The 14,606-nt window shown below is 41.2% G+C and overlaps 1 protein-coding gene across 1 annotated transcript in view; it reads right to left on the bottom strand.

Moving 5' to 3' along the window:
• Positions 1 to 14,606, bottom strand: part of Polr3g (RNA polymerase III subunit G) — a 39,366-nt gene that overhangs the window by 17,782 nt on the left and 6,978 nt on the right. Inside the window, exons 2-4 of the mRNA XM_032899088.1 lie at positions 11,444 to 11,593; positions 6,333 to 6,462; positions 414 to 473 (exon numbers count right to left, since the gene is read on the bottom strand). Coding sequence (XP_032754979.1) covers positions 414 to 473; positions 6,333 to 6,462; positions 11,444 to 11,560 — 307 coding nt within the window. The 5' untranslated portion in view covers positions 11,561 to 11,593. The remainder of the gene's footprint in view (positions 1 to 413; positions 474 to 6,332; positions 6,463 to 11,443; positions 11,594 to 14,606) is intronic.

Genomic DNA, 14,606 nt, shown 5'->3' with positions numbered 1-14,606 from the left:
AAAGACTTAAAGTATCCTTAAAGTGATTTTCATTACTACTTATTATAGGAGGGGGGGGAAGACTAATTTCTGACAACTTTTCAGGTGTCAAAGAAAACACCTAAGAATCTAATAGACTTGTTGGGTATTTGACAGGGAAGGTGGTCTTTAAAAAGAGTACTCTGAGGGGCTGGAGTGACGGCTCAGTGCTTTAGAGTGCTTGCTTCCCATCCAAAGTTCAGTTTCAAGTACCATACCAGGGAGTTCACAACAGCCTCTCCTCCTGGGATGTGAGCCCCAGGGTACCTGATTCCTTCTTCTGGCCTTCAAGGGCATCCTCACAAACATGGCATAGACATACACAAACACATACGTAAATAAAATTAAAATGGATGTTTTTAAAAAGTACGTTAGCACGTCCTGTTTTGTAGTACCTGGTTCCCATTCTTCTTTATAGACCTTCATGTATCGCTTGCTATACCTTTCAATATCATCTAGGGTGAGAGGAGAAAAAGCACTCATTAGAAACACAAAAACCAGATAACATCTCTCATGTTCATGCATTTCCTACGTGTGTATATAACACAGGTAACTGGACCAACATTGACAAATTCAATTAGAGTAACATGGCTAAAATTAGGCGAGAGCAATGGCGGGCGAGCAGAGACAGCAACCTTAAACCTGGTTCTCAGCATGAGACAACCTGACTGGCCTGTGAAAAACATTCCCAAAAGTCAGGCTAGGAAGCCACTTACACATAAAGGTGGAGAGATCTATTTGGTGTTTTCTACAACCTCCAGGGTCCAGTCTTTTAGTCAGTCTAATTGTGGTTGGTGTAATGGAGGGCTAATGGCTGGCTCACCTTTAGCGTTTCGTGTACATGTAATTGGTGTGTGAGGTTCCCAGTACATACTTGTCACAACTCACTGGGAAGGACAGGAACAGGAGTGTGCTGACACCCCCTGTGTGAGCAATGAAGTGAGTCGGCCTGAAGTCGTCTCCAAACTATTACAAGCTCTATACAATCCATTGGAACTTCCTTGCCTTGCTTCCAATCTGTCAATCTTGCCAGATAACTCCACTAACACATGTGGGTAAAGAGAATCTTAACACAGACATTCGGAAGTATAGTTCACTGGCTCGGAATGACAAACTGTGCCTCAGCTGACCCACAGCATAGAAGGTTCTTCTTGAACTAAATGGGAATTAGCACAGAGATGCACAGCCAGACGATGTGCAGAGTGAGAGCTACAGCAAGAGACAGACAGACAGATCCACACAAACACACTATTTTATTCTATGTTCTATTTATTTTATGTTTATGAGCACTCTATCTGCATGTATACCTGCCAACAAGAAGAGGACATCAGACCGTATGACATGACGGTTGTGAGGTTGTGTGGCTGCTGGGAATTGTACTCAGAGCCCCTGGAAGAGCAGACAGTGCTCTTAACCACTGAGCTATCTCTCCACCCGTCCCCACCAACACACACATTCTTTGGAGCTCTCAGTCCTGAGTGAAAAGTCTTCATCAAACTCCTCCCCTCAGGGTTCGGAGGTGATGGATGACTCCAAGCAGTGCCTTCAGGCACATCAGGACTGATGTGCATGTGACCTTGAAGAGACTATGACAGTACACATGAGGCCTACACAGGTTCAAGACAGATGAGGTCCCAGTGCTGAGAAAGGAAAGTGTTCATGAGATCCCAGCCATAACCAAAAAAATATATGCAATCGCTACCCATTAGCAATGGGGGAAAAAAAATCAGTTTTCTCCAGTGGATTTTCACTAGGTCCATAACCATATTCCAGCCCAGCCTCCATGCTCAGGAGCAGTTGGCCAAAACAAAATGTTTTATGAACTTACTGTTCTGTTTTAATATTTGATTTTATTGTTACTGGTCTTTCAACCATTGGTTATGATTTTTCTTTGTGTCTTTGTTTCTTGTTTTTTTGTTTGTTTGGTTTTGTTTATTGTTTTTTGTTTTTAAGGAGAGAGAGAATACAAAGTTGGAAAAACAATCAAAATATACTGCATGAAAAAAATTTAATAACAAAAAAAAATTTTTTTAAGTGGCTTGGAAGTTTAGCTGTAAGAAAGGGAAGAACAGAGAAGTAGGTAGAAGCTTGTGAGCTGCTGACCAACCTGGGCTGCAAAATGATATAAAAAAGAACTAACCGAAGATCCAAGATTGAGGTAACAAACACTTAATGTGACTTAATGTGACTGTGATATAGAGGAGGCAAAAAAAATTCAAACAGCAGAACAAAGAGAAGAAAAGCTCACAAGTTTTACTAAGAAGTTAAGAAAAGCAATCTTTTTTTTTTTTTTTTTTTTTTTTTTTCCCGGAGCTGGGGACCCGAACCCAGGGCCTTGCGCTTCCTAGGCAAGCGCTCTACCACTGAGCTAAATCCCCAACCCGAAAAGCAATCTAAATGTACCTCTCAGGTTAGATTTGTTTTGGAGATAACACCTTCTGAATGGAGGTGACTCTGTGTGTGCAAGGGCTTCCACCCACAAACGAAAAGCAGAACGCATGTGTGGCATCGCATGACGTCAGCTTTCACATTTGAATGAGTTTTAATGTATTGCTTGTGGTTCTTTTCCTGTGTTCATGTCATCTAAATCAGTGGTTCTCAACAGTGGGTTGCTACCCCTTTGGCAAACTTCTATTTCCAAAACTATTTACATTTTAATTCATAACAGTAGCAAAATCGCAGTTATGAAGTAACCACAAAAGACTTTTATGGTTGTGGGTCACCACAGCATGAGGAACTATATTAAAAGTGGCAGCATTAGGAAAGTTGAGAACCACCGAGGAGTCCAGATGGATTTCTGATAGACTCTGTCTTAACATCATCTGTACTTCTAACTCTTCTGCTTCTATAATTAAAAGTCAGAATTAAAAAAACGAGAAACAAAACTTTGGAGAGGAGCGCTTGCCTAGGAAGCGCAAGGCCCTGGGTTCAGTCCCCAGCTCCGAAAAAAAGAACCAAAAAAAAAACAAAAAAAAACCAAAACAAAACAAAAAAAAAAAACAACAACTTTGGAGAGGCTGCTGACACAGCTTGAGGTATGGCATTTGTCTAGCATTCGTAAGACACCGAGTTCGTTCTTTACTCTGTAAAACCTCAAATAAGCAAATAAATAAATTTAAAAACCTTTGATGGCCTATAGTTTTCTTGAATAAGAGAAAGGGTTCTATTATCTTCTTGTTTTTCTTTACTAAAAATGGCAAACATGAGTGACCCAATAGTTTTTCAAAATTCTATACACCCTACTTCTGCTGATCACTGTCTGTCTTTGGTTTTGGTTTCAGTATTTCTCCATTTACAAACCATAGATTTTGGTGCATAAATAAATATCAAATAGAAAAAAGATATGGCCACATGCATTTTAGCAAACAAGATACCAAATGATTATAAATTCTTTGATGTCCTTCTCAAAGATTTGCAGCATAAGGACAGCACTTTTCTTTTTAATTCCTGAAGAATTAAATCTGTGTATTCGCTGATTCTCATGTCAGAGACAATCCACCTTAGGTCTTGTCACCTGGGGATTCAGTCTGCTGCACTTCACCTACCCTCCGTGTGCAGGGAGCTTCTACCCATCTGTGCATTTATTTTATGATTCATGTAATTATTGTAAGACATCTTCCTATGTAACATTTCTTCTCTTTGTATTACTAGTGTAGGAGTGAGTCAGCGTGTTGTGACTGGCCGGCCCGCAATGGCCCGCGCATGTGCAGCAGGCGCTTCCGCATTCACTAACCCTGGAGAGGTTACACCCGGAGACACCGAAGAGGTACAAAGATAGAGCTATGACTTGGGCAGCCAATCGGCTGGTGCTAGCTGTAAGGGATAAGCAGTTACGGACGAGGGGACGAGGACTGAGGGTATAAAGGCACTCTCCATTATAACAATAAATAAGTCTGCTTCTGCGTATCCTCTGGCTCCTGGAATCTGTGCCGTTCATTTTCCCTATTCTTTTTTTTTTTTTTTCCTTTTTTTTTTTTTTTTTTTTTTCGGAGCTGGGGACCGAACCCAGGGCCTTGCCCTTGCTAGGCAAGCGCTCTACCACTGACCTAAATCCCCAACCCCCATTTTCCCTATTCTTATCCCTACTCCCAAAGACTGTCTTGGGGCCGAGGGCTAGGGCAACATATTAGTAAAAAAATAAAAATAACTTGAATTCTCAGGTCAATGGAAGTTAAAAATAAGGAAATAACTATAAAGATGAAGGTTTCTAAAATCTTTCATACTTTGTTAAAACCTGGTTTGAGGCTAATGGTATGGGTTTTAATTCCAGCATTTGGAAGAAAAAGGTAGCTGGAGCTCTGTGAGTCTGAGGGCATCTTGGTCAACACAGAAAGTTCTAGGCCAGTCAGAGACTCATTGTGAGACCCTATTTCAAAAAACAAAACAAAACAAAACAAAAACCAACCAGACAAAATAATCCCGCTGTAGCGCTTTTTGCCTCTGTTTAACATCCCCATGTCACCCCCTGGTCCCCAGTTAGGTACTATCCGTGGGTTCAGGCATCCTCTGGTGTCTTCTTGGAGCACAGTGCCCATGAACAGAAAGGAGACTGCTGATTAGTGTGCACGCCTATACATACATAAGAATGCATGAATCTTATTTAAAACTATATTTTGAAAGACAGAGCTTTTAGAAACAAACATCAGGAAAGAGGAGCAGGTAGGGAGATTTGAAGAGATTTTACTTCTATCAATTTGGAAAATCCTATAGAATTTTCTTATGGGATTAAACAAGTATTCTATCTTTTTCTCTTTTATATGGCTCCATGTTTGAATTCGAGGTCCTCAGTTAGTGAAACACTATGAAAAGGATTAGGCGGGTTGGGGATTTGGCTCAGTGGAAGAGCGCTTGCCAAGGAAGCGCAAGGTCCTGGGTTCGGTCCCCAGCCCCGGAAAAAAAAAAAAAAAAAAAAAAAAGAAAAGGATTAGGCAGTGTGTGTTACCTGGGGCAGGCTTCGAGGCTTTAAAAGCTTCACGCCAGACCCGGTCTGTCTATCTCTCTCTCTGCCTGCAATTTGTGGATCACACGTGAGCTCTCAGCTGCTTTCCTGGTGCCTGCAACCACATTGACCATGACCTAACTCTCTGAAACTATAAGCAAGCTCCCATGCTATTTTGTAAAAGTTGTCTTCATCATGGTGTCTCCTCACAGCAATGGAACAGTAATAAAATAATGACTACCTAAAGGCCCCATATAACTGCTTGAATGATCTGATATTTAATTAGACCTGCACTTGAAATAAATACATTCTATTAGCTAAACATATCTTTTATCTGAAGGAAAGTCTAATTTTAATATGATCAAAGTATACCATACCTTGTTAACTTTTAAAATAAAAATGAGTATTTATTAGTTCATTTAAAATGCATAAAATTTAATTTTTAAATCTAAACAAAGGCATGCAACAAAATCAGAAAAGTAAAAATAAAAGTAAAAGCTCTCTATTGAGGTGAAATTTATCCAACCATTATACAAACAAACTCAAGCAGATAAGTCATGAAGATTGAGCTTGTCCAACAAGCTTCCTTTGAAGATACGTAACACCATAAGCTACACACTTCCTTTGACTCAGCCAATGCATCTTAGAGAGGGGAAAAAAAAAACACTTTTAATACTAATGGCATGAGCAGATACTACACGAGTTCCTCATGTTTTAATGATGTTGTTTTAAGAACTCAAAGGTGATATTGATCTCTGTAACAATCAATACGTTTTTACGGTGCTAAAGAACTGCTCCTCTGATAAGCAGGCTCACTTCCTCTAAACTCACTCCCCATTTCTAGTCCAGGATGGCTGAGCCTTCTCAAAGTATAATTTCTCCTTTTTCATTCTGCCTTTATATCATCAGAACACACACAAAAAAACAAGGTTTTAAATTTTTTTAGCCTAAACTGTCAGTAATCAGAGGCATCTTTCAAAACTTATGTACAATGGCAACAATCACACTATTGCATAGTTTTAAAAAAAAGAACCACTTCATTCTAACAAGAAACTAGTGATAAGTAATTCTAGCCACATAATGGAGTAACATAGTCTTTAAATTATGTTTTTCTAAGAATGCTAAGGAAATATTAAAAGACTAATGTTGCATTACAAAAGGAAGATACAACGTATTATGAATAAGTTGCAAAACAAAAAGAAAACAAACAGTAAAATAAAACGTTTTTCGTTTTTGACAACTCTGGTAAAGAATGTTTCTCAAGTTGGGCGACTGTCTGAGTAACGTGATCCAGCACTCAGTGATCACGGATCCCTGCAACACTCTTCTTCTGCAGATGCCACACTGCCGACCTCACGAGGAGCCTAACGCATACCTTGTTTTTCTTCGGGTGTTTCGATAAAGTAAGGCAATCGTTTCACTGTTTCCCTCAACTCCTGTTTCAAGGCCAGCATGTAGTCCTCGTCTTCTCCTGTTTTCAGGGGCACTGGCTTGTAATCTGTATCCTATGTAACATAAAGGACAACGTCTATTTAAATAAATTAAGAATTTTACTACTTCCTTTATCCACCTTCTAAGAAAGATGTTGCTTTTATAGAAAGATGCCATTTCATGAGCAGCAAAGGTTCAAATCCATTCAAAGCTACTGAGTCTCTAGGCGGGGGAGGCTGCTCACTCCGTAACCCCAGCATGCACAGGGCATGGCAAGAACACGCCTTCCAGTTCAAGGCCAGCCTGGGCTACGAGGTGAGTTCCAAGACAGTACGGGCTACATGTAAAACTCTGTCTCAAAATTTTAAAGAAAATAAAGACACTGAGCTTCTATAATCTAACTTTTAAGCATATTTCCTACTTTATTCTTATTTTATAGGTCAAAAAAATTTCACAATATCCATATTTATATGAATGTGCAGGTATGACCATATGTATATATTCATTAAAAAGTGGGTTTCCACAATACAGATAAAGATACAACAGGGTAAAGATACAGTGTATTTCCACAGGTAAATTCTAAATCTGTTCAGGCATTCAAAGCTACTTCCTTGAGCAACTCTACTGTGAACTAAATAACAGAACCCGCACCCCAGGGAAGAAACGCACAATTAAATAAGCAAGGGAGGTATAATAAATTTCAGATCATGAAGACAAGTATAAAGGAGCAGAGGATGTGACATGGGGGTCACCTAGTGGCTTATCTGCACAGGGTAAGCATACGTGGCCTCCTAGGGAAGTCGTATGTGGACAGAGATCCGTCGGCTGTTCATGCAAAGAGAACAGGTTGATGTAGATAGGAAACCCAGCAGGAACAAAGACTGGAGAGGGACCGGGTCCAGCACAGCTGGGGCCTGAGAACCCAGCAGTGAGAAACGCTGAGAAGACGAGGGAAGTCAGGGCAGGTAGAGCTTTCTAGCTAATAAGTTAGTTTTATTCCAAATAGAAAGCGATACTACGCGTTACTTTCCCAGTGCTTGGAGGGAATGTCTCACCTGGCGGCCTTATTTTGAGGGAAGCCACTATAATGAGATATGCATAGAGCTGAGATACTTGTTTCTGTTTTCAAGGTATATTGAGTATTAAAGGTAAACTATGAAGAGCAAAGACCATAATAGGACACAGGTGCTGAAGGACCCTGGTTCTTACTGAAGTTTAAGAGCTAATAAGAGGCTTGGCCTGGTAAAGTCGGTAGGTTATGGGGACCCTAGGGGCTTTCGCCAGTTTTACACCCACTGCCTCAGATTAGATTAGGCCAAGTACCAGCTTCCTGCCTTGGGTCAAGGCTAGGCCAAGTTCCATTCTCCACCACAATTCTCAGGAGGAGCAGGGGCAGGACATTCCTGAAAATCCACAGAATGTACTGACATAGTCCCCTGACCCTCTGGTCCCAGATAGAGCTTGAAGGCATGTCATACAAGTTTACACTGTAAACTTGCTGATGTAGCCTATACTTCTAAAAGTATAAAAACTGCTTGTTATAGCCATTCAGGGTCGCCTTCTAGTCACTCGCCACAAGGGGATGTTTGAAGGTCGACCCCAACATGCCGGAAAGTAAACCTCTTGTGTTTGTATCAAACTCCATTCTTGTGCCTCACTTTGTGGGGCGGGGGGGTTTCCTGGTTGCTACAAAGAGAAAAGGGGAGACTTCAACTGGGGAGAAGGGAGAGTAATACAGAAGGAGAAATGACACTAAGGATGTTTGAAAAACCCACAGGAAACATTATTTATAAGCATACATACATACACACACATATATCACACATACAATGTACGTATGTATATCTAGTTTAAATACACAGTACACAGGATAATAATGCTCTCCCCAAAGCCACAGACTAAAATGCCCCAGTGTCAGGCTGGGGAAAACTCTTTTGAGTCGTTGGTTGAAGATATCCAAAACAGTCCTAAAACAATATAGGCTATTGCCACTGCCCACAACACCGGGAATCTGGTCCCTGAGGGTTTGCTCTCGAGGTACTGACGGAAGGTGCTATGTGAACTGTCTAAGAAGAAAAGCAATCAGTAGTCCTAGCCAGTGGCAAAGCCTGTGAACAATGGCTGGCCCAAAGATGCAGGGTTGGCATTTTTAACTTGGGGACAACCAACAGCTGTCTAACTGAACCTGGGGCCCGTTCAATAGACAGAAATTCATCCCTCATCCTATAGACCTAGCCAGCTTGATCAATATAATTTCTATTGTATTCTAAATACAATTATCCTTATATCCACGGGTAAATGTAGCTTTCACCCCTCACCACGGAAGCTTCTTACTACCGGACTCAGAGGCACTTATAAAAATTACAAGTGGTCAAAATACAACATAAGAGACCATGAGTGTCCATTTGGTATATCTAAAACAAACCCTTCCGCCTGTCTGACTTGGTCATGGCAGGGACAGCATGACATAGTTCCCTCCCCATAGTTCCTCTTTCAGGAAATATTCTCCCTGCCAAGGTTAATGACCCCAAGATAACTAGAAGCAGCAGAAGTCTATGAGTTTAGGGTGTGCCTTTCTCAGCAAACTGGTAAGTGCTGAGACCTTCAGGACAGCCCCTATGGCTGTGGAAAAGATCTATGAAAACATGAGTTTAAAAATATATAATTTCTAAACTATGCAAAAAAATAAGGATGCAATATGAATTGTATAAGGAGCTTCACAGATCTAAAGAACAGAGGCAGCTGCACTATGAGCCAGCTTGTCAGAGAGATGTGAGGTAAGGAGATTTAGGGAGTGGTGATCACGGGGCAAGAGCCCACCCAACTAAGGTTTTGTTTGTTCTTACAAAGGAAGGCAGAGTTCTGAGTTCAAGGTCAGCCTGGGACAGAGGGTGTTTAGGTCCAGGCCTAGGCATGCGAGCAAAGGTAATTTCAGGGCAGGGTTCCACCCAGCTAGGTAGGTTACCGTCTGTGCTTAACAAAGGCAGGCAGTTCTCTGAATTCTTTTGCAAAGTTTAAAAAAAAGGTTTGTGCTGGCTGTCTCTTTCTATAAAAGAAGGGACAAGGCATGGAATGCTGATTCGTGGGAAAATCAAAATAGAAACCAGAGTAAATGACTGAATTAACATGTAAAAAAAAAAGACTGGGCTTTGGTTTCAACAGCTGAGCTGTCTGAATGAGCTTACTGGAGATACTCAGAAAGAAAGCTGTCTGAAGCTTTTTAAAAACTTTAAAAACTTAGCTTTTAGAATGCTTTCTAGCAGCTATCCAGAGACAAGTGCTTTGAGAGCTAACATGGCTTCTAGAATTTTTTCCTGGCTTTCTGATATTCATCAGAGAACCAATAATTACTTTTAGAATTTTTCTAACAGCATTTCTGACTCAATCAGAAAATCCAATAATTTTTTCTAGCAGCTTTTCTGACTTTGATTCGAAAACCCATGAGCTATATTAGAATTTTTTCTAGAATGAGAGAGCTGTCTGTAGCAGGGAGCTATCTCAAGCAGAAAGCTATTCTAGCAGTCAACAGAGCTAAAAGCTATCTACAGAGAGCTATCCAGGGAGCTTTCTCAAGCAGAACACAGGCTGTCAGCTTATACCCCACAGTTTGACTTCTAGCCATTTTTTCACTGCTCTCAAACACGCCTTCTCTCATAACCCCTTTCTACGTCGAGGATGGTCCTTGACATACACCTAAGCCTCAGGAGACATCAGAGAAGAGCAAGCAAAATGACAACAGCCAGGGGACTAGGAAGCACCTATGATGAGGACAGTGTCATCTAGAAATGACACAAGTCACATCCATGAAATCGCAACCGTATTGTTGTCACAAAAGAACTGAATAAGGATAACAGCAGCTGAAATGCCAACATGGATGAGGGAATTCAGAAGCCCAAAAGACACCTTCTCTGACTCTGGACAAAGAGCTATAGGCAACCAATCATTGCAGAGAGGGGGTGGAAATCAGCTTTCTCCAAGAACAAGGCCCCTGATAGGTTATTCAATTTCTAGTAGTCAGCCCTTAACACATTACATATGAGCAACACTAAACAGACCCAATAAACTGTGTGTGTATACATGCGTGTATATAAATGACTGCACATATAAAGTGCATACATGTAACAACAATAATTATAGAAGAGGTCATGAATCTGAGAGGGAGGAAGGAGGATATGGGATGAGTTGGACTGAGCATGATTGAATGATGTATAAGATTCTGTAAATGATACATAAAGTTCTCAAAAAAATCCAAATTATTTAAATGTTTTTTTTTTTTTTAAGAAGCATAATCTCTTTACGTGTGTATCTAGAACAGAGATCCATCTGTCCAGGATTCTCTACTGCCAGGAGTCCTTCAACAATGGGCTTCTCCATCTGAAACAGGAAAGGTTTATGCAGGGAAGAGGACCGGGTCACTCATGACTGTCAGTTGAGCAGCAGCACAAACCCATGTGGAAAGGGAAACTTTCACTTTCAATTGGATGTAGAGGAAACCTCAGTCATTATGCTGTTCAGTTTAGAAGTCATTGCACAAAGTAGGAGAAATGCTTTTGGCCTGAGAAGTTAACCAAATCTGAAGGGATGTAGAACAGGGACACAGCAAGGACAAACTTGATGAGACAAATGGGGCATAACGGGAAGGAGAAAAATCACGTTTACAAGTACAGAGTATGACGAAAACTCACTGGCTACACCGGGGGCATCACGAACCTAAGCTGGCTGCTCAAGATATTATTTTGGTAATTAGAATATATCAACAACATCAGACAACACAAGATTCCAAATAATTTTTCTCAGTTCACACAGTACACAACATGTTTGTAGAAAGGTATGTATAGTTTTGTTCTCTGTACTTTAAGAAAGCTGTCTTGGGGGGACGGGGGGGGGTGTGAGAATAACCAGATGTTTGAGTACAAGGTAAATGCAACATATTTTTTTTATTCTTAGACATGAGGATATCATGATAATAGCATGTATTCAAGCCTAAGCAGAATTGCAGTTTCCCATGAAACATGCAAGAATACACTGTGAAAACAGCTATCGTATTACACTCACAGGAAATAGCGGGGGTGGCTTCAACACAACATCAGGTAACTTCTCCCCTCTGCTGAATCCAACAGCTTCGATATTAAAGGTATAGGCAGCACGGCCTCTTCCTTTATTGCCAGCCATCAGGAGAAGCTATAGCAGCAGTATGGACCAAGGCTGAAAGACACAGTTAGTGGGTTAGATTGACTGGCTCATACGCAAAAGCAAACGAGCATTTTAAAGCAAAATGTAAGACTCTAGCGCTTACACAGCATGGTTGATTTAAAATCTATGCAGAAGAGGACCTATGCAGGGATCTACGCATATTTTGGCAGAAAGATTATAAGAGCCAGAAACGATGGATAACTCCAAGGAAAGCAGAAGAGGACTGATGCACGCATGAAGTCACGGAGAGTACAGCACACACAAGGTCTACACAGGTTCAAGGTAGACAAGGTCCCAGAACTGAGAGAAGAAAGTAGACACAGACTTCCTCCCCACCCCGCAACAAGGAAGGCAAGTCAATCCAGGCACTCACCCCTAACCAAGAAGCCACCGACGACACAATACAGCAGATACTTGCTTACAAAGTAAAAATTAGTTGTAGTTTTCTCCAGTGGAGTCTCACTAGGTATATTAACGCTATTTCTAGGTAGGCCCCATGCCCAGGAGTAGTTAGACAACACAAAATGAACTTAATGGTCCTAATAGTAATTTTTTAAAAAGAATTGTTTCAGATTGCTTTTTGGAGTTTTTGTTTTACTGGTCTTTTGCTCGTATATTTTGGCCATTTTGACTTCTGTTTTTGTGAAGGGTTTGTGTGTGTGTATGTGTATGTTTCTTGTTGTTTTTGTTTTTGTTTTTGTAAAAAGAGAGGAAGAAGGTATCAAGTTGGGTGGGTGGAAAAGATCTAGTAGGACCTAGACGCTGGTTAAAGTGTCATTAGAATAGATAGTCTGAAAAAAAAATTTATCCATTAAAAAGAAATGTGTTTAGGAACAAGTGTCACTTAAGGGTGAAGTGTTCACACGCCACCGCTATGTAGAGATGTAGCCTAAAGGCTACAACCCCTTCACTCAGATCCTCAGGAGAGGGCTGACCCTGGGTCTCCTCTGAGATGCAGCTGAACTATCCTTCCAACTGACAGAGTTCCTCCATCTCTGTGGTTTGATAACAAGATCTCAAGATATAGAGAAGAAGGAAGAAGAGGAGAAGCAGGGAGAAGGAGGTGAAAGAGAATAAGGGGAGGATAAATTCAGGCTGAGAAAAGGAAATCTTACTTCTTTATGTCAACTTGAGCACTGGTAACTGTACACTTTAACTCCACACAAGTTATTTATTCTAGAATCTGGGTGCTAAACAGGACTCTGAGATGTCCTTTTAGGGATATGAAAGGGACTGATAAGACCCTGATATGGTCTGCCTAAGTCAAATAATGGTAACTATAGTAATTGCTAAGGAAGCCTCCAGACTACTCAAGGGAAAGTAGACATGTTCTCTCAACTTTGAGGGATGTGATGGTATCACATATTCAGGACTTGTATTGAACTTACGACAAGCCTGGAAGATGACTCACTTGGCTTCTTCTTTCCTTCCTCTCCTTTCCTTCTCTCCAGCTTGCTGATTATAAACTAAGATTGGTGGTTTTCATTTGTGGCTACTAAAGGGGTCTGGAGGGAAAAAACTTAGCTGGAGAGGAGCGTGGAAATGTGTGCATGTGTGTTGGAGGAGTGTGGGAGTGTGTGCATGTGTGTTGGAGGAGTGTGGGAGTGTGTGTATGAGTATGGGCGGAGTGGAGGAATTTAAGAATGTGAGTGGGATGTATGCGTAGAGAGAGGCAGAGTCTGACATCAACTTGATTGCTTGATTGCTTCTCCACTATTTGAGACAAGGTCTCTCAAGGAACCTGGAGCTTGAAACTGGCTGGTCAGTATGCACCAGTGGTCTGCTTCTCTCTCTTCCCCAGCACTGAGGTACAAACATTCACACCACCAGGCAAACCCCTGCTTCTTAAACTGAACCTTTATAGAGCTGTCGAACTGTAAGTGTCCAAAAAAAGAACAAAGAAAACCCTAAAAACAGAAACGGCAATAAAAAAAGGTTTCTGAATGAGTAATCACCAAAAATAAACATAGTATGTCATGAACCCTCCCCTGGTATCTCTGCAGCCTTGTTACTGAGGGGCAGCCCCTTCCCCCTCCCCGGCAGGCGGTCACTACCTGAGACACATTCGCACCCTCGCCCACAAGCATTCAGTCAGTACTCGAGACAGCTGAGCTCAGATTCAGAACTTCTGCATGTTATAGACTGCAGTGATGCAGCCTTTTGCTTTTTATAAAACATAACGAAAGACAAAGGCTGCCAATGTTTTAAGAGGACTTCTATTTTTCCTCTTCAGCATATATTTCCCCCTCCAAAAATACCCACTCAAGTTTCATAAAAACTCGTTTAATAGGTCTAGGCTCAGGATTAAGACAGGATTTCCAGCAATTTCAGAAAAGGCTCTAAGACATTTCTGGCAGCTTGAACTCCATTTGTGAAACAGTGCTTTTAGCACTGATGATTATAAAATTAAACTATGGAACAACCCCCTAGAACTTGAAGATGCTGTCTGTCCTGCAATGCCAAATAGCCAAGATTTCGTTCTTCAAACAAATATCCACCTTCTTAGCATTCTCTTTTGTTTTTGTCTTAATTGAATGGTAAAAATAGATGTATGCCAACGAAGTGTTTTAAAATTAATCTGTGATTACCAGTGAATGCTTATATGTATACGTATGCACGTATCCCTGCATACCTGGGGTTGTATAAAATACTCAGGTAAGCAGGAGTTAATGGCTGGGAGATGTTTAAGAGGCCTTGCTCCAGAGAGTGAGAACTGGGGTGGCTCTTTCTGTGGAATTCCATGCTCAACCATGAATATGAAAATGCACACCCCTGCCTCTCCATCTTGCTGATGGAATAGTGAGTAGCATTTAAGCTGGAGCACCCAGGAGAGTGACTTGACCCCTTCAATCATAGAAGACTGCAGAAACTTTCCCTTCCACCTGGGTAATGCACTCTCCTTTCTCACAATCACATCAGCAAGGGGCAAGGTGCACAGTATCTCACAGAGGGGCTGTATTCAAACCAGGTCTCTTGTCGGGACAGAAAGACCGTCAATGGTCATCCTCTTGGTTTTGTGACGTTA

Source organism: Rattus rattus, chromosome 3 (genome assembly GCF_011064425.1).
Source record: "Rattus rattus isolate New Zealand chromosome 3, Rrattus_CSIRO_v1, whole genome shotgun sequence".
Lineage (NCBI taxonomy): Eukaryota > Metazoa > Chordata > Mammalia > Rodentia > Muridae > Rattus > Rattus rattus.
Note: the sequence above shows the minus strand (reverse complement) of the source record. Positions and strands in the feature narration are given on the sequence as shown.